Source organism: Trichomycterus rosablanca, chromosome 18, assembly GCF_030014385.1.
Source record: "Trichomycterus rosablanca isolate fTriRos1 chromosome 18, fTriRos1.hap1, whole genome shotgun sequence".
In the NCBI taxonomy this organism is placed as follows: domain Eukaryota; kingdom Metazoa; phylum Chordata; class Actinopteri; order Siluriformes; family Trichomycteridae; genus Trichomycterus; species Trichomycterus rosablanca.
Window position 1 is genome coordinate 27,970,869 of NC_086005.1, and position 23,061 is coordinate 27,993,929.

General features: G+C 45.1%; 1 protein-coding gene across 2 annotated transcripts; it reads left to right on the top strand.

The window, feature by feature from the left end:
* Positions 1-1,764: 1,764 nt before the first annotated feature.
* On the top strand, positions 1,765-21,165 carry stard13a (StAR related lipid transfer domain containing 13a). Of its 2 annotated transcripts, none has more exons than XM_063013551.1 (14): positions 1,765-1,950; positions 8,942-9,013; positions 10,862-10,943; positions 12,240-12,303; positions 13,216-14,432; positions 15,173-15,337; positions 16,026-16,185; positions 16,583-16,781; positions 17,210-17,423; positions 17,662-17,776; positions 17,927-18,184; positions 19,523-19,740; positions 19,815-19,991; positions 20,446-21,165. In XM_063013551.1, exons 1-14 carry the CDS (start codon positions 1,827-1,829, stop codon positions 20,561-20,563), a joined length of 3,183 nt encoding a protein of 1,060 aa, XP_062869621.1. In that variant the 5' UTR covers positions 1,765-1,826; the 3' UTR covers positions 20,564-21,165. The 2 variants fall into 2 exon arrangements, with proteins under 2 accessions (XP_062869621.1, XP_062869622.1); XM_063013552.1 differs by lacking the exon at positions 1,765-1,950 and adding an exon at positions 6,072-6,135.
* Positions 21,166-23,061: the final 1,896 nt, after the last annotated feature.

Consider the following 23,061-nt stretch of genomic DNA (forward strand, 5'->3'; position numbering starts at 1 on the left):
AGAAACAGGAGCGTTGCGTTAAGAAGGGCATCCTGGGTAAAAACACTTATTATTAAATAATGACACTTTTCTGTTATTAAGAGATTTCATAAATTAAAATAGATGTTTGTATATTTGTAGATACTTGTGATTTTTCCGTCTCTGACTGAGGATGCTTACACAACAGTTACCTGGTTGCCTCTGTGTGTGTGTGTGTGTGTGTGTGTGTGTGATCTCTAAGAAGTATAACATAAAGGATCCTGCAGGGTTCAAGTCTTTCTCCCTCACTTCTCAACAGATACGGGATTGAATCCACTGTCCTGTTTCCTCTCTTATATCCTAAACCCTTCCAGGGAATTTTCCCCAAAAACAAAACATGTTTTGATTGGGGCCGGTGTCCATGTCACCTCCACGGCCTTGCATTCCTCACTGGTCACTTAACAGCCCCCCGTCCTTTAATCATTGACTCACACACACTGCACAGTATGGATGAAATAGCTGAGCTTATGTTTTCATCCTGATCTCAAAGCCAGAATCATGCTGACGGCTGACGGCTGTTATAATCGTTCATAAGCGTCTCTGTACTGTAAGCAAAGAACAAATAATTCATGCAGGGTTTTTTATACCTGCTTTAAAACAGCTTTCATTGCAGGGTCACGGTTTGGTCTAAAGTGGGCTCATTTGTTTTTTGGGTTTTGTTTTTCCAGATCAGACCCGTCCGGACCAGACGTGATCTTGCAAGAGTTAGAATTATACAGTGTGTGTGTGTGTGTGTGTACCTTTATATATTATATAACTAACAACCCTGCAGTTTTTACCTCCTTTTTTAAGGTATAGGGGAGGGGGTCCAAGTATTAATTATAATTTCTTACAGGATCAATATCAATAAAGTATTTATCTGTCTGCCTAATTAGGAGAGTGGGGGCGGCACGGTGGCTAAGTGGGTAGCACTGTCGCCTGACAGCAAGAAGGTCCTGGGTTCGATCCCCAGGCAGGGCGGTCCGGGTCCTTTCTGTGCGAAGTGTCTGCATGGGTTTCCTCCGGGAACTCCGGTAGTCCAAAAACATGCAGTAAGGTTAATTGGAGACACTGAATTGACATATAGGTGAATGGGTGTGTATGTGTGTCTGCCCTGCGATGGACTGGCACCCCGTCCAGGGTGCTACTGTGTGCCTTGCACCCATTGAAAAGCTGGGATAGGCTCCAGCACCCCCCAACCCTAATTAGATAAGCGAGTGAGACCCCCCCATCCCCAAAATCACCCCATAATTCGAACCATGACCCTAATGACTAACCTTGACCTGCTTAACCAGGTCTAAGTCACAGTCTACACTCAGAGTCTACTAGGACTAACGAGTTGATTCCTTTCTGAGACATTGTGAGACCATTCTGTGTGAGAGAATGTTTAGTTTGTAAGCATAAGAAAGTGTGTGTGTGTGTGTGTGTGTGTGTGAGAGAGAGAGAGAGAGAGAGAGAGAGAGAGTGTGTTCCAGCAGTTGGTTGGTCATGGTGAGCTCTCGGATGACTCTGCAGTCTCTCTGCTGCACTGCTGAGACCTTTAAAGCTTCTCTGTCTCTATTAACCCCCTCACGCTTATAACGCCTTTATGAACGCTTATGAACAGCAGTAATGAGGCACAGAAAGAGCAGTCTGACCCTCCACACACAAGTCTGAGGAATATGGGACGGTGCGCATCGTGACGCAATAGATGGAGTGACGAGTATTGCGGCAGGAACGCAGGTTGGGAACAGCGGCTGAGCAGGAGCGCTATAACGGAGCACCAGGAACGCGTTCCGCGGGACTTGTGCCGCGTTCGGGCGTGATACGATCATGTCTCCTGTCCCGAAATGACGAGCAGGAGAAAGTGCACGAAGCTGCAGCTGCGCCGCTCCATCAGCGAACAGCTGCGGGACTCCACGTCGAAGGCTTGGGATCTGCTCTGGAGGAACGTCCGGGAGAGGAGACTCGCAGGTCAGCAGCTCTGTTCCTTGCTTGTGCTCCGGGATTATTTAGGGCTCCGGGTTGGGATGGGGTTTATGGGAATGTGTTCAGGCTGATGCGATGATCCGGTGCGCTCCCGCAGAATGATGTCAGCGCCGCTAAATTTGGGGAAGGTCAAGTTAAGGTTTAGTGGATCCGACTTTCTGTTTTGCTTCTGCACTTCTGCACGGGTGCAACACTGTGTTCTGTTATCTCTGTCATCTGCACGTCAATCAAGTCCTTTGCAAAGCCTGTGTGTTCATTTTTAAACGTGTTACGTACTTTTTTGTTGGGGTGGGTGTTGTGACGTCAGAATTTCAACGAATTGCATGCATCCCGATACACAAAGGATGAAGTCAGGTAATTTGGGACACTAAGAAAACCACCTGAAATTCTAAAGACTGCCTCAAGTGTTATTTTTAGACTCTCTTACCTTATTATAAAGAAAATGGGTTGCCATGTAAGCGCTTTACACACTTTAGACCTTCAAACACATCAAGAACCCCCGACCTCACTCAGACATGTTCAGGAACAATGAAATAATCAATAAAGTTAAAAATGATGATGGCACCATGATACATACAGCCAAAGTTAGTTTAATACTAGCGTACTAACTACATAATTAGGGTGGCACACAGTGGCTGGTGTCATTTATTAGGGATTTAAGGTTGCCAGTCCATCTACATTTACATTTTCGGCATTTAGCAGACGCTTTTCATTCTAAGCGACTTACAGTACTGTGACAGTACTGTCTAAGAAATTGAAGGTTAAGGGCCTTGCTCAAGGGCCCAGCAGCCCAGTGACAACCTGGCAGTGGTGGGGCTTGAACCAGCGACCCTTCAGTTACTAGTCCAGTACCTTAACCGCAAGGCTACAGCCGCCCTACATGAATTCCTACTTATAATCTAGAGTGGATCATGATGGCAAACATCACACAAGTTTCTTTTTTCCTCCAACACCTTTTCCTAAATCTAGTCATGTCCAATTCCCTGACAGTCCATCTACTGGATAAACCCAAGCAGCCAAAAAACCTCAGGAGAACGTAGGCAGGATGTGGCAAACCCAGGACCTCAAAACTATCTTCTACACCCCTGTGCCATGGGTGTAGAAGATAGACACGTTATACCTGTTGCCCTGTTTCATTAGCAGCTCTTTAGTTTACATCATGGTTGCAACACACCTTGAACATCTGAATCTGTGTGTGGTGTTTATAACACATCACAGCTGGAGCAAATTAAGTTTTTTCATTGAGTCACGATGGTTCGATCACGTTGGAACCCAACTTTAGGTCCTACAGATTATAGCAGGAGCTTTAAAACAAACAGGTTTGACTGTGTGTGTGTGTGTGTGTGTGTGTGTGTGTGTGTGTGTGTGTTCTGAGTTTAGGCGCAGTGTTTTATTAGGTCATGAATTCAGATCAGACTTAATTTAGGAATTAAAGCAATAAATCCTGGTACTTCCAAGGAGTTCTTGGAAGCTTCTTTTGGAGCTTCTTTAGTAGATTTTTTGTTGTTCTAAGTCCATCCTTTTGGTGTATTAGTTTCAGTTTGCTTGTAATCTGATTCAGTAGGAATTTGGGGATATCCATTGTGGACCTGGTTGGAGGAATTTTGCCGTGTAGGTTGTGTGCAAATATAATTCACCTCAGATGAGACCAACCTGCAGGGATTGTTGTATTATTAAATGCCATTTATTTAAATATTTACATGGTTGTTAAAAGTAGGTTAGAGATTCTGATTATTAAAAATGTATGTTGGTATTAATGGATTTTTTTAATGGGCTGTTTTCTAAATTCTAACTGAATATAATCCTTCAGCCACTAGAGGTCAGTATACTCAAAAAAGCAGTGATTTGTTTTTTTATCGGTTGTAAACTGAGGTTGTTCCTCAGGAACTACATTTATTTATGGTCCCAATATAAGTTCATTTTATATGTGTTATAATAAAAACAAATGTTAATTTTTTGCCAACTAAAATCTGAACCTGAACAACTGATACCAGGTATTAAAAATATATTTTTACTTTGTACATATTGGTTGAGGCCCGTAATTGAATTATTATAAAAAAATCAGAGCCCTGAGTGTGTGTGTGTGTGTGTGTGTGTGTGATGGCCCTGTGATGGACTGGCGACCTGTCTGGGGTGTTTCCTGCCTTTCGCCCAATGAATCAGCCTAGTTTGGCCAGCAGAGGGAGCACAGAGCGCTCTCTTAATAACAGTCACCTGTGAGTCGTGAGCACTGATGCGCTCCAGGTGGAAGGTTTTTTCTCTCTCCTCTTTTTATTGCCAGCGCATTCTGTCGTATTCTGGGAACTCGCCCCGGTGTTTAGGGCCTCACGAAAAGGAACGCACTGGGTGAGCGGAAAGCCCCAGTTGTGCCGTGACATCACAGTTTCCTGGGGTGGGACAGAGCAGCCTGTCATATCCAGTTCTCGATCTGCATCGTCCCCTTGACTGTCTACTTGTCCTCTGTTCTCTGTATTCTACGTATTTACAGTGTTGTACTTCTCCAGTAGGTGTTTGCTTTTGCATCTTTCACTGATAAAAGTATGGATGGTCCCAGTCATTTTTGGTCTACTCCTTGTATGTACGACTTTCTCTTTGTGTAAGAGTTTCAGGTTGCATTTCTTGATGCAGTGGCGGACTGTTTTAAGTGACGATGTTTTTTTGAAGTGCTCCTGAGCCCATGTGACTATGTTTATCAGAGCAGCAATTTATAGAGGCGCATGTGTTCCGATTCCACCCAGAGAAATAAAGAACACTTGCTGTAATCGTTCAGATCCCTTGAAGTAGTTTTTATAGTTGTACTCTCGTACCTGTATTCACTAGCGCTAACGCCAGGTACAAGTTATTAGTGCATATGTCAGCACGCAGTATGTAGCGTAAACACGCGATGAGTGCGGGACAGGAAGTTCCGCCTCTTTTCTCCCCATAATCGCGTGTCTACATTAGCTTAATTAGCAGGTTTTGTGCTGCCCTGGAGCTAAAGGGGCTGGAATGGTTTATAGCCACTTCAGAGGAGGACGTTTCTCACGCCGTCAGCATTCTGCTGACCCCACTGCTTTATTACACACACACACACACACACTGTCCGACTCTCTCTTACTATTTTCTTAAACACAACCACAGTTCTAGTGTCACTATAATAGTTATTAGTCAAAAGTATTTGGACACCTGACCATGAGCTTGCTGGACATCCAATTTCAGTGGTCACTGTTTTGAAAAGGCACCTTACAAGACTACAAGAAGTGTGTCTGTGGGAATTTGTGGAGCCTTGAGGTGTAGAGCCTTTGTGTAGCTGGGCTCTGACTGTTGGACATGAATTAATGAATTGATGTTCCAATTCATCCCAAAGCTGTTCAGTGGGGCACAGTCATGCTGGAAAGGATAAAAGGGGCGTCCCAATACTTTTGTCCATGCGGTTTGGGTTTTTCTGTCTCTTTAAAATCTTTAGTGTTTGTAAACTCTAATTTTAGGATCTGGAGGGCTTCTCACAAGACTTTGAAGTGTGTCTGTGGGTATCTGTACCCATTCAGTAGTACAGAAGAGCCTTTGTATAGCTGGGCACTGATTGTTGGTCAAGAAAGCCTAAATTAAAGTTCCAATTCATCCCAAAACTGTTCAGTGGGGCACAGTCATGTTGGAACAGGAAAGGACCTTCCCTAAAGTGTTTATTTATTAATTGTTTTACACCTTTTAGCACCTGTCATGGCTGAAACAAGTAAATATAATAATTAAAAGGGGCGTCCCAATACTTTTGTCCATGTGGTTTATGTTTAATATTCGTTTCTTTGGTTTGTACAGTCGTCTCCGTCATGCGTTCTCTGTCTGGTCACGGTAGGCGGAGGTCAGACAGGTTTGCGGACCGTGTGTGTGTGTGTGTGTGTGTGTATGTGTGATTGATGAGACCTTAACTCTTTAGCTTTAGACCGGGGTCTCGGGCTGCAGGCTCTACACGATCCAGCTGTTCTGAGGGAGGTGGGTGAGCAGGGGAGGGGATACACAGCACTGTAGGCAGGATCGGGGCGGGGGGGGGAAGCAGAGGAACAGAAACAGGGTTCACGGGCAGGACGGAGGATCGTATCAGAGGTTCAGCGGGTTTACAGAGGACGAACGGATCCGGCTCAACATGAGCGCGGGAGCTTGTGAGCGGGGACTGTTAGCGACGCATGAGTGAAGGTAACTGATCAGAGTACTCATCAGCTGGATGTTTTAAACATTATAAATTATTATTTATGTTTAGTTATGGTAATAGAGTCACAGCATTTGGTAAGGCTCACATCAAGAAGGTCCTGGGGTCAATTCCCCAGTCAGGGTCCTTTCTGTGTGTAATTTGCATGTTCTCCCTATGTTGTGTGGGTTTCCTGGGGGAGCTCCGGTTTCCTCCCATAGTCCAAAGACCTGCAGCCAGGAGTGTGTGTGTGTGTGTGTGTGTCTGAGAGAGCCGTGATGGACTATCGACCTGTCCAGGGTGTCCTTACTTTCACCCAGTGCATCAGACCCACTGAGACCCTGACCAGAATAATGCAGCGTTAAAACTATTTTCATTAACGGCCCTTAAGAGAAAACTGCACACACATAAAAATATATATTAAATTATTATTATCTTAATATATTTGTATTTATTATTTTATTACTAAAAAGTCTTAGTATTTTAATATTTTTATTTCATTATTTTATTATTTTAAATTATTATTATTTAAATATTCTTAGTTAATAATTATTATTTAAAATTATTATTATTTTAAAAAATTTTATTTATTATTTTATTACTTTAAATAATTCTTATTTTAATATTTTGATTTAATAATTATTAATTTAAATTATTAGTATTTTAATACCTGTAATTATTATTTTATTACTTTAAATGTTTATTATTTTAATATAAAAAAAATTTTATTTGAATGTTTTTTACTTAATAAATATTACTTTACATTATTCTTTTAATATTTTTTATTTAATAATTATTACTTTAAATTATTATTTTAATATTTTTATTTATTATTTTATTGCTTGAAATTAATATTTATTAATTATGTAATTACACATCATTAAATTATTACGCTTTTTATACCTATAAAACCTAATGTAACCTAATGTAACCTAACCTAAGTGATGAGAGAAAATTTGGATATTTTTTATTATTATTTTATTATCTTTAGATTTTGGTCGTGTGTTCGGTTCCAGGCTGCATAAAACAAAAATTCCAAACTGGTGTTTTTCTCTTTGACTCTCCAGTGTGATTCCTGCTAAAGTACTTCAGCATGTGTGGGAAAGTGGCAGAGATCCAGATGTGTGCATCTGTCCGTCTGTGTGTGTGTGTGTGTACTGACCGGTGTGGAACGACAGCAGTGTAAAGTTGTTCAATACTTTCTGGACATCGGTGCATTATTTACACTCCTGGTGATAGTACCGGGTTTAGTGGTGGCGGACGCGGCACTGGCATGGCTTTTTTTTCCGAGGTTGATTTTATGGGCGCTGGGTGGTGGGTTTTGTTCGATGGAAGGCCCAATAAAAACGGGAATGCCTTTCATTGGTGGCCTCTGGCCCCGGTGGCATTCAGACTCCGTGGTTTGTTTCCAGGCCCTCCTGACTCCTGCCGGCTGTTCTTATGACCCACCATCGGTGGGCACATTGTGGAGGCTGGGATGCCCTGGTGGGGCAGGATTAGAGCTGTGTAGTTCCTCTGTGTGCCACACAATGGGCGTGTGTGTGTGTGTTTTAGGGAAAAATGATTTTTTTAGGCTGTGTCGAGGTTTTCTAGCTCAGTTCAGGATGCCCGGGGTTTGGGTTAATTAAACCGGGTGGCAGCAAAAAAACGGCATCAGCTTGTTCCCACAGTTTTAAAGACTCCTGCCATCACCCAGAATCCACCTCAAGGTTTTTCTGTATACTGTAGACGTTCTCTGTGGTAGCGCCGTCCGAGTATTTATGTGTATGCTGTTATTGAGCAGCATCTAGTAACAACAACAGCTCAGCTGTAAAACATTTGAAGGTTCAATTCCCAGGCTGAGCAGCCCAGGTCCGAGTCCTTTCTGTCTGGAGTTTGCATGTTCTCCCTGTGTCTGTGTGAGGTTAAATGGAGATACGAAGCATAAATCATCACTCCAGAGTTTATTTTACTGCTCAAGAGTCCAGCAGTGCTGTGATATGCTTTCACATTGCACCGATAAACGCAGGCGTGTGCGGCTGCCTCAGCCATTCAAACCCAAACCGTAAAGTATACCGTATATTGCTCATTAAGGGCAGTTTGGAACTCAGAAGTGAGTATTAAAAACTCAGCACCAAACACAGGCAACTCATCCTTATATTCACCCATTATAAAGATGACGGGGGCACAGTGGGGTGAAATATGGGCGCGATATGAAGCACAACTGCGGAAGATGATCACCATTGAGTAAGCGTACGAGACGGGCAGAACGAAAAGCATCTGAACCAGCAGATTAGATTAGAATTTGTATTATTTTACAAATTCTTTTGTAGAATTCATTTTTTGTAGCTTTAACCTGCATTTTATTATTAATAATAACAATAATAATCGGCCGTTAACGCGTGATGCATCTCGAAATGCGAGCGCAGGTGCAGCTGCATGCATTTAAGCCGCTGCTTTGATCCGGATGTTTTCGGCCCTTTTTCATTCTGCACTTTAATGAAGACTCGTTCATTTAAAGCCATTAAGCAGCAGCAGTCCAGCTGTTTGGAGGCTTTTCGAACCCCAGCTCATGAGACAACATCTGGAGCGAGAGCGAGGGGGCGAGAGAGGTTCATATCCAGAGAGCTTTGGACGTCTTGAGCCAGACCTCCGAGTAGATCGCGACAATATGAAAGCAGCTTTGAGATGCATTGGGAGGGCTGCACGGTGGGTAGCACTGTCGCCTCACAATAAGAAGTTCCTGGGTTCGAATCCCTGGGGTGTGAAGTTTGCACATCTACAGCGGCTACCAGTTAAAATAATAATTGTATGTTTTATTGTTGTTTTTTTTAGAGATTGAAGCTAAGGAGGCCTGTGATTGGTTGAGGGCAGCAGGATTCCCACAGTACGCCCAGCTGTATGAGGGTAAGCGGGTATATCCAAGCCTACAGACAACCAACATACGTTTTGTAAAGCGCGTGGTTATGCTATAGTGCTACTGGATTTTTCTCCCTCGGTAAATCCTGATTCTATGAGATTTTGGACTGTGCCTGTAGGAATTAGTGCCCATTGGTTCAAAAGAGGTCTGATATGCTAGCCAACTACTGTCCAGATACTTTTGAGCATGTAGTGCATGTCTGACCCTCCTCCCCGGTCTGAGAGTCTGATGAGTGCGCGATCACAGCTGTGCGCCCCCGCTTAAAGCCCAGAGTTCGTTTTTCCTCTCTCAGTTGGTTCGAAGGCCGAGCGACGCTATTTCTGTTCCACGCTTCCGGCCCGAAGAGAGCAAGAGGTCATGGGAAAAAAGCCTGGAAAACGGAGGCCGTTCCACATGGACTCCTAAAGAGTCCAAAGTCTCCAAAGTCTCCACGTCTCCACGTCTGTGGTTCTTTCCATGCCGCTGGACAAAATCAGAAAGTCGTTTACGGCCTGTCGAACTACTGGGGTTTTTCCTAAAGCCAAAATTCTGTAAACACCCAACATCCAAAACCTCTCAGAAATCATATTCTTACAGAGTCAGTTCTGTAAGATCTTCGCTATGATTCGCTTACCAGGATGTACAGCTGAGTTAATGCCCTGATCAGGAAATAGGATGAAAATGTTCCAACGATAAACGTGTTATTATATTAATAATGATTTTTTGACAAACAACCAGAACAGTGTAGCTACAGCCATAAAGAATCAGAATCACACACTGAATCAGAATTAGAACAGAATCAGAATCACACACTGAATCAGAATTAGAACAGAATCAGAATCACACACTGAAACAGAATCAGTACAGAATCGAACTCTGAATCGGTACAGAATCAGACTCTGAATCAGACTTTGAATCTAAATTGGTACAGAATCAGACTCTGAATCTGTATTAGTCTCTGAAACAGAACCAGTACAGAATCAAAACCAAAATCAGAATCAGTACAGAATCAGAATCAGTGCAGAATTAGAATCAGACTCTGAATTGTTACAGAAACAGACTCTGAGTCTGAATCAGTACAGAATCAGACTTTGAATCAGAATCTGAATCATTACAAAATCTGAATCAGTACAGAATCAGACTTTGAATCAGTACAGAATCTGAATCAGTACAGAATCAGTATTGAATCAGAATCAGAATCAGTGCAGAATTAGAATCAGACTCTGAATTGTTACAGAAACAGACTCTGAGTCTGAATCAGTACAGAATCAGACTTTGAATCAGAATCTGAATCGTTTCAAAATCTGAATCAGTACAGAATCAGACTTTGAATCATTACAGAATCTGAATCAGTACAGAATCTGAATTAGTACAGAATCAGACTTTGAATTGGTACAGAATCAGAACCAGACTTTGAATCAGAATTAGTACAGAATCAGAATCAAAACCAAAATCTGAATCAGTACTGAATCAAAGTCAGTACAGAGTCAGAATCAAAAGGAGAATCAGAATCAGTAATGAATCAGAACCAGACTCTGAATCTGAAGCAGAACTGAAATAGAATCAGTTTTATTAGTAGTAGTTTTGCACACACAGGTAATCTGTTTCTGACTGTTAGAATCTCTCTACAATATACAGAAAAAAACAAGAAAATAGTGTGAAATAAATATAATTTAGAAATTAAATAGAAGAAATTAAATGTGTCATTATTACAGAATAAAAATATTTGTGATCATGATTAGCTGGATGTACATGAGCCACGTACCTGTTTACCTGTAGATTACAGTCTCAGTTCTGTGTAATGTTAATTATTAAATAAAAGACGTGATGGGAAGGTTTTCTGGTTTTACCTGCAGATTCCCAGTTTCCCGTCGATATACCTGCTGTGGAGAAGGACCATGACTTCCTGGAGAAAGATCTGGTGGAGCCTCTTTGTCGGTAATTTGCTGATAAATTCTTTGTTCAGGAATTCATGTAAATTGGATAGATCAGTTCCAGACACCCAAAAATGACACATTATGAAGCATTTTAACCTGCATAATCATACATACATGGATAAAATCATACAACAACAGTAAACACGATAAATAAATAAAATAAATGAACATTTAACGTCACTCTACCTTTACTGAGGAGAGGTGATGGGTTCACTGGAAGGTGGTGAGGAGCTTTTGTTTGTGTTTTTTGAATTAAAACCACATTTACTGATGATTTCCTTATTAGCTACATGATTTTGTGCCATAGATTTGATTCAGGATGCAAAAATGCCATGCTGTAAATACCCACACTGCAATATAAGATAACTGCATATGTTTAATACCGAATGCACTGCTAGCGTGTGTGTAAACGACGTCATTGTAAAACCGACCGAGGTCCCGGGAACGCCTGCGCTGGCTCTGAGAGGAGCCCTCACCTTCAGATCTGTCTGACCTGTGTCCTCCATAAAGCCTGTCCAGGTCCTCACTGCTTTGATCCCTGATGTTTCCCCCTCTGGAGTTCACGCTGGTGTCCCTCTGGCAGGCCGGAGGAAGCCTCAGGGGGTTGTGTGTGTGTGTGTGTGTGTGTATGTGTGTGTGTGTGTGTGTATGTGTGTGTGTGTGGAGGGAGTGTTAACTGTGACTGTGAGGCTTTCGAGCAGGTTGCGTCGTCTCTGTAATGACAGTCATAACAGTGAGTTAGTGAGCTATACAGTCCCAGAATACACACACACACACACACACACACACACACACACGTTGAGGAGATGAGGTTTTGGGTGCCAGAGTTTTATGGGTAAAATAATATGTCTGGACATTCTGCCATTTTACACAAGAAGGGTCAGCAGCTTTAACGCAGTGTGTGTGTGTGTGTGTGTGTGTGTGTGTGTGTATGCGTGTGTGTGTGTGTGTGTGTGTGTGTGTGTGTGCACCGCGCAGCTCCCACTGTGAACATCAGACAGATTACAGTCTTTAAAGGGGAACTTCAAAGACGAGGGAAAGGCGCCCCTCCTCGCCCGCAGCCGTTCCCCTCTTCATCTGTCAGAAAGTGGGACTCCCGGCTGACAGGCCCGCCCCCATTTAATCCAGCAGCCAATCGGATTTCAGTACTAGTAATCCGTTACCTGGGAGTGGGCGGGGCTAGCGTAGCTTCCCATGATTTTAAGCGCGGCGCAGCATTTAGATTTGACTGATGCTTCAGCGTCTGACTTCTGGATCCTGCTTCATCGTCATCATCTTCATCTTCTTCTTTTTCCAGGCGGCTCAACACTCTGAACAAGTGCGGCTCCATGAAACTGGACGCGGGCTTTTCCAAAAAGCGAGTACGTGACCAGGATATCAGATTTTTCTCTGTTTATGTGGTGTTTTTAGATAAATAACCAGGACAGTGTAGCTATAGCCACACAGTAATCAGAATCAAACTCTGAATCAGAATCAGAAACAAATTGAATCATAATCAGTAAAGAATTAGAATCAGAATCATTAATGAATTAAAATTAGACTCCAACTCTGATTCAGAATAAAAAAGAATTAGAATTACACTCTGAATCAGAATCACTAAAGAATCAGACTCTGAATCAGAATCAGTAAAATAATTCAAATCAGAATCACACTCTGAATCGGAATCAATAAAGAATTAGAATCGAAATTAGACTCTGGATCAGAATAAAAAAGCATTAGAATCAGAATCAGACTCTGAATCAAAATTAGTAACGAATTAGAATCAGAATAAGAGTCTAATTCAGAATCATTAATGAATTAGAATTAGAGTCCGACTCTGAATCAGAATAAAAAAGAATTAGAATGACACTCAGTAAAGAATCAGACTCTGAATCAGAGTCAGTAAAGAATTAGAATCAGAATCACACTTTGAATCAGTCAGTAAAGAATCAAAATTAGACTCAGACTCTGAATCAGATTAAAAAAGAATTAGAATCAGAATCAGTAAAGAATTAGAATCAGAATCAGACTCAAAATCAGAATCAGTAAAGAATTAGAATCAGAATCCTCTTTCTCTATGTCACGGGATGTCCAACAAGCTCATGCTCAGGTGTCCAAATACTTTTGACCATATGTCGTATGATTCATGATTCCTGATGAATTCTGAGCAGATGTGCTGGTTTCATATGCCAGCGGAAACCCTGACCGGTCCGAGCCTGGCATCGTTTTTCTGTAATGAAATTCGTGAAATAAAAATGTTTCGGATGTAACTCTCGGCCGGCGTGTTTTTGCAGAGCTCGGACTCGGACTCGGACGATCCGCTGGCGCTCAGCCACAGATGGACGTTTGAGGGGAGCAGCCGGCGCTGGTCCCGCCTGCAGGACTCGGACGCGCCCGTGGGTGCGGCGGGTCGACTGAGGACAGTGAGCAGCGAGAGCGTCCTGACCGACCTGAGCGAGCTGGAGATCTGTTCGCTGCACAGCGAGGACTCGCTGTCCGTCATGCCCGACTCCGCCTCCCTCAGCCCGCTGGGCGCGCCCCCGTACCCGGACCTGCCCAGATACAGCACGCTTCCTGCCAAGAGCGGTCGGCACGGGCGGGCTCGTGCCAAGGACTTCCTGAGGCGTATGGAGACAATAGGGCGCTCGTGGACTATGTCTCGGGCGTGTCCGGAGCGCCACCCAGTGGTCATCGGTAGGCCGCTCATGCAAAGCGAGTCTGATGCTTTTAAAATGTTCCACTGCCCCCGTGTGGCCAACGGAGACGCTGCAGAGGCACACGCCACCAGCGACTGCTCGCTTATTACCAGCAGCAAGGAGACCAGCGCTAATTCTAACTTGAAGGGGGGCGATGCCAGGCATGCAGGAGTGTACCTGGAACACTCGAACTTGTTCTCTAGTGCCCCCCAAAGGAGGAAAAGTGAGGAACACAGCCACAGGAGCGCGTTCCGCTCTTACGAGGACCTGCTAGTGCACGTCCCCAAGGACCACAGGCCGGGAACGTTTCCGAAGGCGCTGTCCATCGAGAGTCTGACCCAGGACAAACGGCGCGTTCAGGAGTCTGACCCGAACCAGCAGTGGAGACACAGAAAACGGGCGGGGCCGGAGAACCGGCCCGCGACTCGCTGCTGCCGACGCGAGAGCCGGATCAGCGTTTACGACAACGTCCCCGGGTCGCACCTGTACGCCAGCACGGGCGACCTGATGGACCCGGGAGAGGACGAGGACCTGTTCCCGCACCTGGACGACGTCCTGCAGCACGTGAACGGCCTGCAGCAGGTCGTGGATCGCTGGTCCAGAAACGCGCTCCCCGAGGGAGAGGGCGACCAGGGGCAGGAGCGCGGGATGACGGGCGCTCGGTCTTCCAGTCAGATCACGCTGGATTTGGAAGGGACCTCCGTGAACACGCCCAGCGACGGAGGCAGGGACGGCGTCTCGCTCAACGACACGGACGCCTCGAGTACGAGAGAGCGGCGGGACTCCGGGGTGGGGGCGTCGCTCACCAGGCCTCGGTAAGACGTCATGTTTATGTAACACATCACCCCCCTTATTAAGGCAAAAGCTGCTGCACTACTGCTCCCGTATTTGGGGCGTCGCCACAGCAGATCCGGCTCTCATACCAGACTTGCTGGTAACGCCCTTCCTGACACAACCCTCCTAATTCTATCCGGGCTTGGGACCTGCACTGAGAGCGCACTGACAAGCTTCCCCTAGACATTAGCCAATCAGGTTCATGCAGACGCCCGGTCGGCCGATAGCACCGCTGTGGTTACAACCCTGGACCCACAGATCTCAGCAGTAGTGGGCTAGCTATTTTACCGCTGTGCCACCTGAGTGGTATAGGGTATATAGAAACACTGGTCCTAAGGACCTTGGGTTTATTCTTGTGTGTCCTTTTTGTACTTTGATTTACCTCCACAAACATGCGGTAGGTAGATTGGCCACTTCGAATTGCCATGCAGCCACTGATTCAGTAATATAATCAGGTAATAAAAATAAAACTGTATTATTTATTTATTTGGACACTAAAGTTGTCCAAGGTAGCGCTCTCGCCTCACAGCAAGAAGGTCCTGGGTTTAATTCCCAGGTGCAGCATTCCGGGTCTTTTCTGTGTGGAGTTTGCATGTTCTCCCTGGGTTTCTGCCGGGTGCCCCACTGTGGACCCACTGTGACCCTGACCAGGATAAAACAGACAGTGAATAAAATGAAGGAAAACACAAACACAACTTTTATACCGTGTTTTTGGACTCAGGTGGCCCAGCTTTAGGACGTCCGACCGTCTCAGCCAATCGGGGACTCCGCTACAGATCTCCAGCCAATCAGCGGGCCAGCTGAGGTTACTGCAGAAGTTCTCGCTGCTCCGCCTTACAGCCATCATGGAGAAATACTCGCTGTCCAATATGCACGGCTGGACGTGGTGAGTATGTATACGATAGATGGCCAAAAGTATTTGGACACCTGACCGTCAGCTTGTGAAGAGCTTCTTAGAGGACTTTGGAGTGTGTCTGTGTATGGGAATTTGTGCCTATTCTGTAATAAAAAAAAAGCATTCATATTGCTGGGCAGTGATGCTGTTTAATAAAGCCTCAGTTGATGTTGCGGTTCATTCCAGAACTCTTGAGTGGGGCTGAGCTCAGGGCTCTGTGCAGGTCACTGGAGGTTCTTGGTTATTAAACTTCATGTCTTAATAAACTGGAACGGGAAAGGACCTTCCCTAAACTGTTGCAGTAAACCTGGAGGCATATAATTACCTTTATATAACTGATTTATTACACCTGTTTGCATTACAGCCAGCAATTACAGTATGATGCAGTTTTACAAGACAAAGTTCACCCTGAAGTGCTGCTTCATTCAGTACGTTTACACTTATACAAATGGACATTAAGGGCCTTGCTTAAGGGCCCAACAGTGCTGTGCATCAAAGGATGATTTGACAGTATAGGGTTCTGATTGGTTATTGGTTATTATCTCCATGAACATCCTGCCACGCCCTTTTTTAGCCAGGCTTTTATCCTTAACTCGCGTTTTTGGACCCCCTGTAGAGCGCGTTTAAATTTGCACGCCTACGATAGGAAATGAAATATCCAGCTCTGTGTCTCTCTCAGGTCGGTGCCGAAGTTCACGAAGCGGACGAAGGGGCCGGAGTGCAGGGACAAGGGCGTGTTCGGAGTGCCCCTGATAGTGCACGTGCAGCGCTGCGGCCAGCCTCTGCCGGTCTGCCTTCAGCTGGCGCTGCGCTACCTCCGGAGTCAGTGTCTGGACCAGGTCAGTTACCATCCTCACCATCCTCACCATCCATATTATCCCTGAATCATTGTACAATACTCTAAAGACGACCTTGTGATGTCACTAAATGCCCCGTAAATGCTCGTTAGGGTTAGGGTTAGGGTGACGGAGTAAGATCTCGGATCCAGAGGCGTGGCACAACAAGAATGGCCTGGGTTTAATTCCTCAGCTGGACGGCCAGGGTCTTTTCTGTGTAAAGTTTGCATGTTCTCCCCGTGTCTGGTTTCCTTCCACAAGTCCAAAGACATGCAGTTTAATTGGATGTGACAAACCGGCAACCTGTTGCACGATGAACCAGACCCACCGCGACCCTGACCAGGATAAAACAGACCACGAATGAATGACTGTTTAACGCCGGCGTGTTTTCCGATCTCAGGTGGGACTCTTCCGTAAGTCCGGAGTAAGATCTCGGATCCAGAGCCTGAGGCAGATGTGCGAGGGCTCTCCGGATGGCGTGGACTTCCAGGATCAGTGCGCATACGACGTGGCCGACATGGTCAAGCAGTTCTTTCGGGACCTTCCAGAGCCGCTGCTCACCAGCAAACTCGGGGAGACCTTCCTACATATTTATCAAAGTAAGTGTTGCCGTGGATACACACACACACACACGTGGCTCGGTGGGTAGCACTGTCGCCTCACAGCAAGAAGGTTCTGGGTTCGATTCCCAGGTGGAGTGATCTGGGTCCTGTGTGGAGTTTGCATGTTCTCCCCGTGTCCGTGGGTTTCCTCTGGGTGCTCCGGTACAGTCAGATTAAGTGTGTGTGTGTGTGTGTGTTTGCCCTGTGATGGACTGGTGACCTGTCCGGGGTGCTCGCCCCGTGAATTGCACCCACTGCGACCCTGACACAAACACGGGGAGAACATGCGAACTCCACACAGAAAGGACCCTGATCGCCGGGAATCGAACCCAGGACCTTCTTACTGTGAGGTGACAAGTGCTGACGACAGCTGATTGAATCTGTACCCGCTCGCTTGTCCTCACTCTCTCTCTCCTTTATCGCAGACGTTCCTAAAGAGCGGCGCTCGCAGGCGGTGCGGGCGGCTATAATGCTAATGGCGGACGAACACAGAGAGGCGCTACAGACCCTGCTTTGCTTCCTGAGTGATGTCACTTCCTCTGTAGAGGAGAACCAGATGACCCCCATGAACCTGGCCGTGTGTCTCGCACCCTCCATCTTCCATCTGAACATCATGAAGAACGACAACCTGTCGCCCAGGTATGACGCGGGTGCAGCGGGTGGCACGGTGGCGCCGTGGGTAGGGGACAGGTCGCCAGTTGTCCTGACTGCACGTCTTTGGACTTGTGGGAGGAAACCGGAGCACACGGAGGAAACCCACACGGGCACAGGGAGGACACGCAGACTCCCGGGAATCGAACCCAGCCTCTTCTGGCTGTGAGGCGACACCGTGATTCTGTTCTGGTTATATTACATGTAATTTTCGGCTCTACTTCAGGTTCATCCAGCGGAAGTACGCGACAGGACGTCCTGACCAAAAGGACCTGAATGAGAACCTTGCGGCTACTCAAGGACTCGCCCACATGATCGCCGAGTGTTCCCGGCTCTTTGAGGTAACAGAACCGGTCGAAATGAAGCATAAAAACGTTTAGAATTCAGTTTTAAAAGTGTAAAATTAATGCGTAAGTGTGTTTAAATATCTACAGGATCATTTATCTTCAAAGTCTGATAATAAACCTTATTGTGACTTGGTTTCTCCTCAGGTTCCTTATGAGACGGTCGCTCAGTCGAGGAAGTCCTACATGCATGCTGAGCTTCTGGCGCCCCCTTTAGGTCAACTGGGCAAACAGCAACAGCCGCTCGATCTAGAAGAGGAGGAGGAGGTAGAGGAGGAAGAGGACGGATCCTATAGCTGCTATATGGAAGGGCAAATCCAAAACCTGCTGAAAGAGGCCAGAGATAAAAGCAAGTCCTGGGTGAGCCGAGGCAGCACCGACAACGTGGAGCTGTCGTTTAAAAAGGTGAGAAAATATGAAATAATAGTAAAATTGTATCCAGGCTGAATCATTTACACTCCTCACTATATAACACATCATATATTTTAACTGTATATAGTTCATGTAAACAATATTACTAAAATAAAACAAATATCTGATACCTATAACAGCAACGTCTTAAAGTAATATATAGGAGCGTTTATAAAATATCTAATCATTTTTAGTTGTCTCACCTAAAAGGCTGTAAATAAACCTTATTGTTAACATACATTTTATATTTTTTATAGTTTTATTTTTATATGTATACTTATATACTTGTGTATACTGTTTATAATTGAATATATTGTGTATTAGTTTATAGTAAATATACTAATGCTGATATTATTATTTTTAGTTGTAGTCCATGCCGTACAATCAGATGCACAAATATGCACATTGTACATTTACTACACCCTATCGCTATCACCCTATGTTAAATTACACCGACTAGGCATAACATTATGACTAACACTGATTATCTCTTCATCACGGCACCTGTTAGTGGAGGGGGGGATATATTAGGCAGCAAGTGAACATTTTATCCTCAAAGTTGATGTTAGAAGAAGGAAAAATGGGCGAGCGTGAGGATCTGAGCGAGTTTGTCGAGGGCCAAATTGCGATGGCTAGACAACTGGGTCAGAGCATCTCCAAACCTGCAGCTCTTGTGGGGTGTTCCCGGTCTGCAGTGGTCAGTATCTATCAGGAACAATGGTAAACTGGCGACAGGGTCATGGGCGGCCAAGGCTCATCGATGCACGTGTGGTCCGATCCAACAGACGAGTTCATGCTGGTTCTGATAGAAGTTGTGCTGGACGAACAAGTCCGATCCATGGAGGCCCCACCTCGCAACAGATACCATAGCACACCTTCAGGGTCTAGTGGAGTCCATGCCTCGATGGGTCAGGGCTGTTTTGGCAGCAAAAGAGGGACCAACACAATAATAGGAAGGTTTTTTCCTAGCGACCCACATGTTATCTATTATTTTTTTACGCGCATCTTATTCTCTCCACAAGGGGGCGTCCGCATACAAGTTTTACTTTAAATGCCTGTTCAAATCTGTCAGTTTAATTATTATTTTTCTCTGCGACCTATTTTTTGTTTAATACACCCTTAATTAGAGGAACCTCAATATTCAGATATGCTGAAAATGTTCGATTTCTTGGGGGTTTTAGCTCTTCAGGTTATGCACTGGACCTGAACATCAAAAATACCAGTACAAACTAGGGTGTTCCAAAACTTTTGACCCCTAGTGCACGTATAGAACGTGTACACAAAGTCACATGACCAGGCCAGTTTTGAGATAATCGTGATAATCTGTCTCAGGTGGGCGACGGTACCCCTCTGCGGCGGTGGCGCGTGTCTGTGGAGGTGGAGGCTCCGCCGTCCGTGCTGCTGAACCGAGTGCTGCGAGAGCGCCACCTGTGGGACACTGACCTCCTGCAGGGGAAAGTTCTGGAAACGCTGGACAAACACGCCGAGGTGTACCAGTATGCCGTCGGGAGCCTGTCCCCCCACCCCAGCCGAGACTTCGTGGTGCTCAGGTGAATTATTACACATTGGAACGTTATCTCAGAACGACGCAGCGTAGCTCAACTCTGACTGTTTATTTGTTTAGGACGTGGCAGACGGACCTGCCGAAGGGGGTCTGCGTCTTAGCGTCGGTTTCCGTCGACCACGAGGACGGCGTGCCGATGGGCAGAGTCCGAGGCGTGGTCCTGGAGTCGCACTACCTGCTGGAACCCTGCGGCTCTGGAAAGTCCAGACTTACACACATCAGCAGAGTGGATCTCAAGTAAGTGCATGTGATGGAAACTACTTCTCTCCAGTTCTGCTACCAGCCGGCTGGGCGCCCCTAGTGCCTGGAGCGGACAGAATCGGCCACTAGTCTGCTGGGTAGGAAAAGACGGGACTAAAAAGTGAGTGGGATCTTTAACACCTTGTAAGGACCCTGGTTAATAGCCAAAGGCGAGGGAGGGCGTCAGGCGAATATACCCTCCTCATACACAATCAGGGTCCTCAGCAGAGGAAGAGGAACTGGCTACGACTAAGCTGGGAGAAAAAGGGAGAAAATGCAGAAATGGAAACTGGTCACCAGTCCATCACAGGGCACACACACTTTTATACATCTGATAGGAATGTGTGTTTGAAATACCTGATCTTGGGTGGGGTGTCCATGTACTTAAGAGTGGGGTGTATTCAGGAGAGTTGAGGTGTTCTAATAGTGTGTGTGTGTGTGTGTGTTGCAGGGGAAAGTCTCCTGACTGGTACAACAAAGTCTTCGGCCACCTCTGTGCGGCCGAGGCGGCTCGCATCCGCAACTCCTTCCAACCGCTGGACCCCGACGGCCCCGAGACCAAGATCTGAGCCCAGCTATGGACTAAAGCCTGGGGCACTGTGGGGTCAGAACTGGATCATGAGTGGGGCGAGGTTACCGACAGGGTTTGGGATCAGGGTCCATTTTTAGGAAAGGATTCAGAAGAGTGATGAGTGAAAGAGGGACAGCGTGAGGTGGGATGTCAGTGCGTTTGAGATAAGCTTTAATGTTACGCAGGGTAACTGGGCTTTTGGTGTAACCTTAACGACCTTAACGACATTTTAAAATACAGCACATTATTGTGACCCGTGTGTTTACATATAATAATTATACTAATATTATCATAGTAATTATACAACCACGCGTCCTGTCCTAGGGTGGACAAAACTAGCGATTGTGAGACGTACTTGTCAGTGCACTCTCTGTGCAGGTCCCAAGCCCGGATAGAAATAGGAGGGTCGCATCAGGAAGGGCATCCAGCATAAAAACCGTACTGAGAAGGCAACCGCAATCACCAATAAATAGTCAAAATTTAAGCCACACGACTGGCTAAAGGTCCACGATGATTAATAAAATAAATGCATTTATTTGAGGCTAGTTACATTAAAAAGAAATAATGCTTCTAACATGAATTTACTACATGAAATCTGGTTCAATATACTTGATTAAATGCTGACTTTATGTACTTACGATTGTCTTCCTATTAACCATGTCAGATCTCTGGGCAGTTAGGGGGCGCTGGCACATTTACTGGGCACTAAAACTAAAAATGTGATTCAATAACGACTGTTTGAGAATGTGCGACAAGAATTGATCTAAATGTTGATATGTTACTGCATACGGCTGCAGTTATGCCCTCTGCTGGCTGCTCGGTGGTGCTGCACAATGACGGGGGATAATGGAGATCAGCGCTTGAGTCTCCGTGCGCGATACGGGTCACCATATGAACCAGCAGGGGGTGTGAGCAGTAGAGGTGAAATATGATCGGGGAATTGAATACGACTAGATTGGGAGGAAATACAGAGGAACAAGTTTACACCACAAGCCCAGTCAAGTCCGACTACAACTTTAACCACCTTGGTCTGACCTTTAATGCGTATTGGGGCTGAGATTAGACCAGATGGGTGCATGTAGGCTTTTATTTTGTATTCCTGGACAATCAAAACTGCCATGTATAAACGATTCCTGATGGTCGGACGTGACGTCGTGTAGGAACGATTAAGAAAGTTTAAAAACAAAAAAACGACGGCTAAGCGAGTGAGAAAGGGTTTGCACTTAAACTTCACTCCCACGTCGCTCATCGTACAAACCAAGTTTCCAAAAAAGTTGGGACGTTTTGTAAAATGAAATAAGAATAAGAACTTGTGATGTGTTAATTCTAATGAATCTTAAATACGGTGAATGGACTGACATCTCAAAACAGGAAATATCTGGCAACCTTGGTTAAACGAACTGCTAAAAATACCTGTTGGCGGTTCATCTTACTAGGTTGCCAGATATTTCCTGTCAGTCCATCAAAGTCAGTAACGTCACAGATTCTTATTCTTATTTTGTTTAACAAAACGTCCCAACTTTTTTGGAAATGGTTTTGTAACATGGTTTTGCCCCAAAGAGCCACTTTAAATATTATTTTAATGGTGTGGGAGGGGAACAAGCGTCCCCGTGGAGGTACGAGGTGTCATTTCTGTCCAAAAATCCACAGCTGTGAATATTTAGAGCTCCAGCAGATGTGATGTGTGTGTATAACATCAAATATAACAATAATAGTAATAATAATAACAATTAAATCATTCGGTCAGGGTCGCGGTGGGTCTGATTTATTGGGAACAATGCAGGAAACACCCTGGACAGGTTGCCAGTCCATTACAAAGCACACACACACACACACACTCGGGGTAATTTCTAGTAGTGTCTTTGTACTGTGGGAGGAAACCGGAGCACCCGGAGGAAACCCACACGGACACGGGGAGAACATGCATACTCTACACAGAAAGGACCCAGACCACCCGGCTGGGGAATCGAACCCAGGACCTTCTTGCTGTAACGTGACTGTGCTACTCAGCTTGATTTTAGTTTGCTTTTGATGGGCTCAATTAAGGCAGTGCGACTGAAAATGATTATAATAAATAAAATATATACATTATTATTATTATTATTATTATTAATCTCACTCTGTGCTGTATAATGTCCAGGACATGAATTCATTCCACTGCTTCTGAGAAGCACGTCCGTCCTCATGTATAAATACTGTAACTCAGAATCAGTTGTGTCGTTGTATACACTGTGTGTGTGTGTGTGTGTGTGTGTGTGTGTGTAAATGTGTATATAATATATATTTTACAGTCTATTTTGTACATAATTGATGCTCATATGCAGATTTACCTGCTGTTTTTTGTTTATATGCTTTTCTTGTGTCATATTGATATGTTGAAAATAATGCAATACTGAAACTGTAAGCTGGCGGTGAAATGCCAGCACACTGCTGTGTGTGTGTGTGTGTGGGGGGGGGGGGGGGGGGACGTGAGCTACACGCTTGTATGTGTTATGG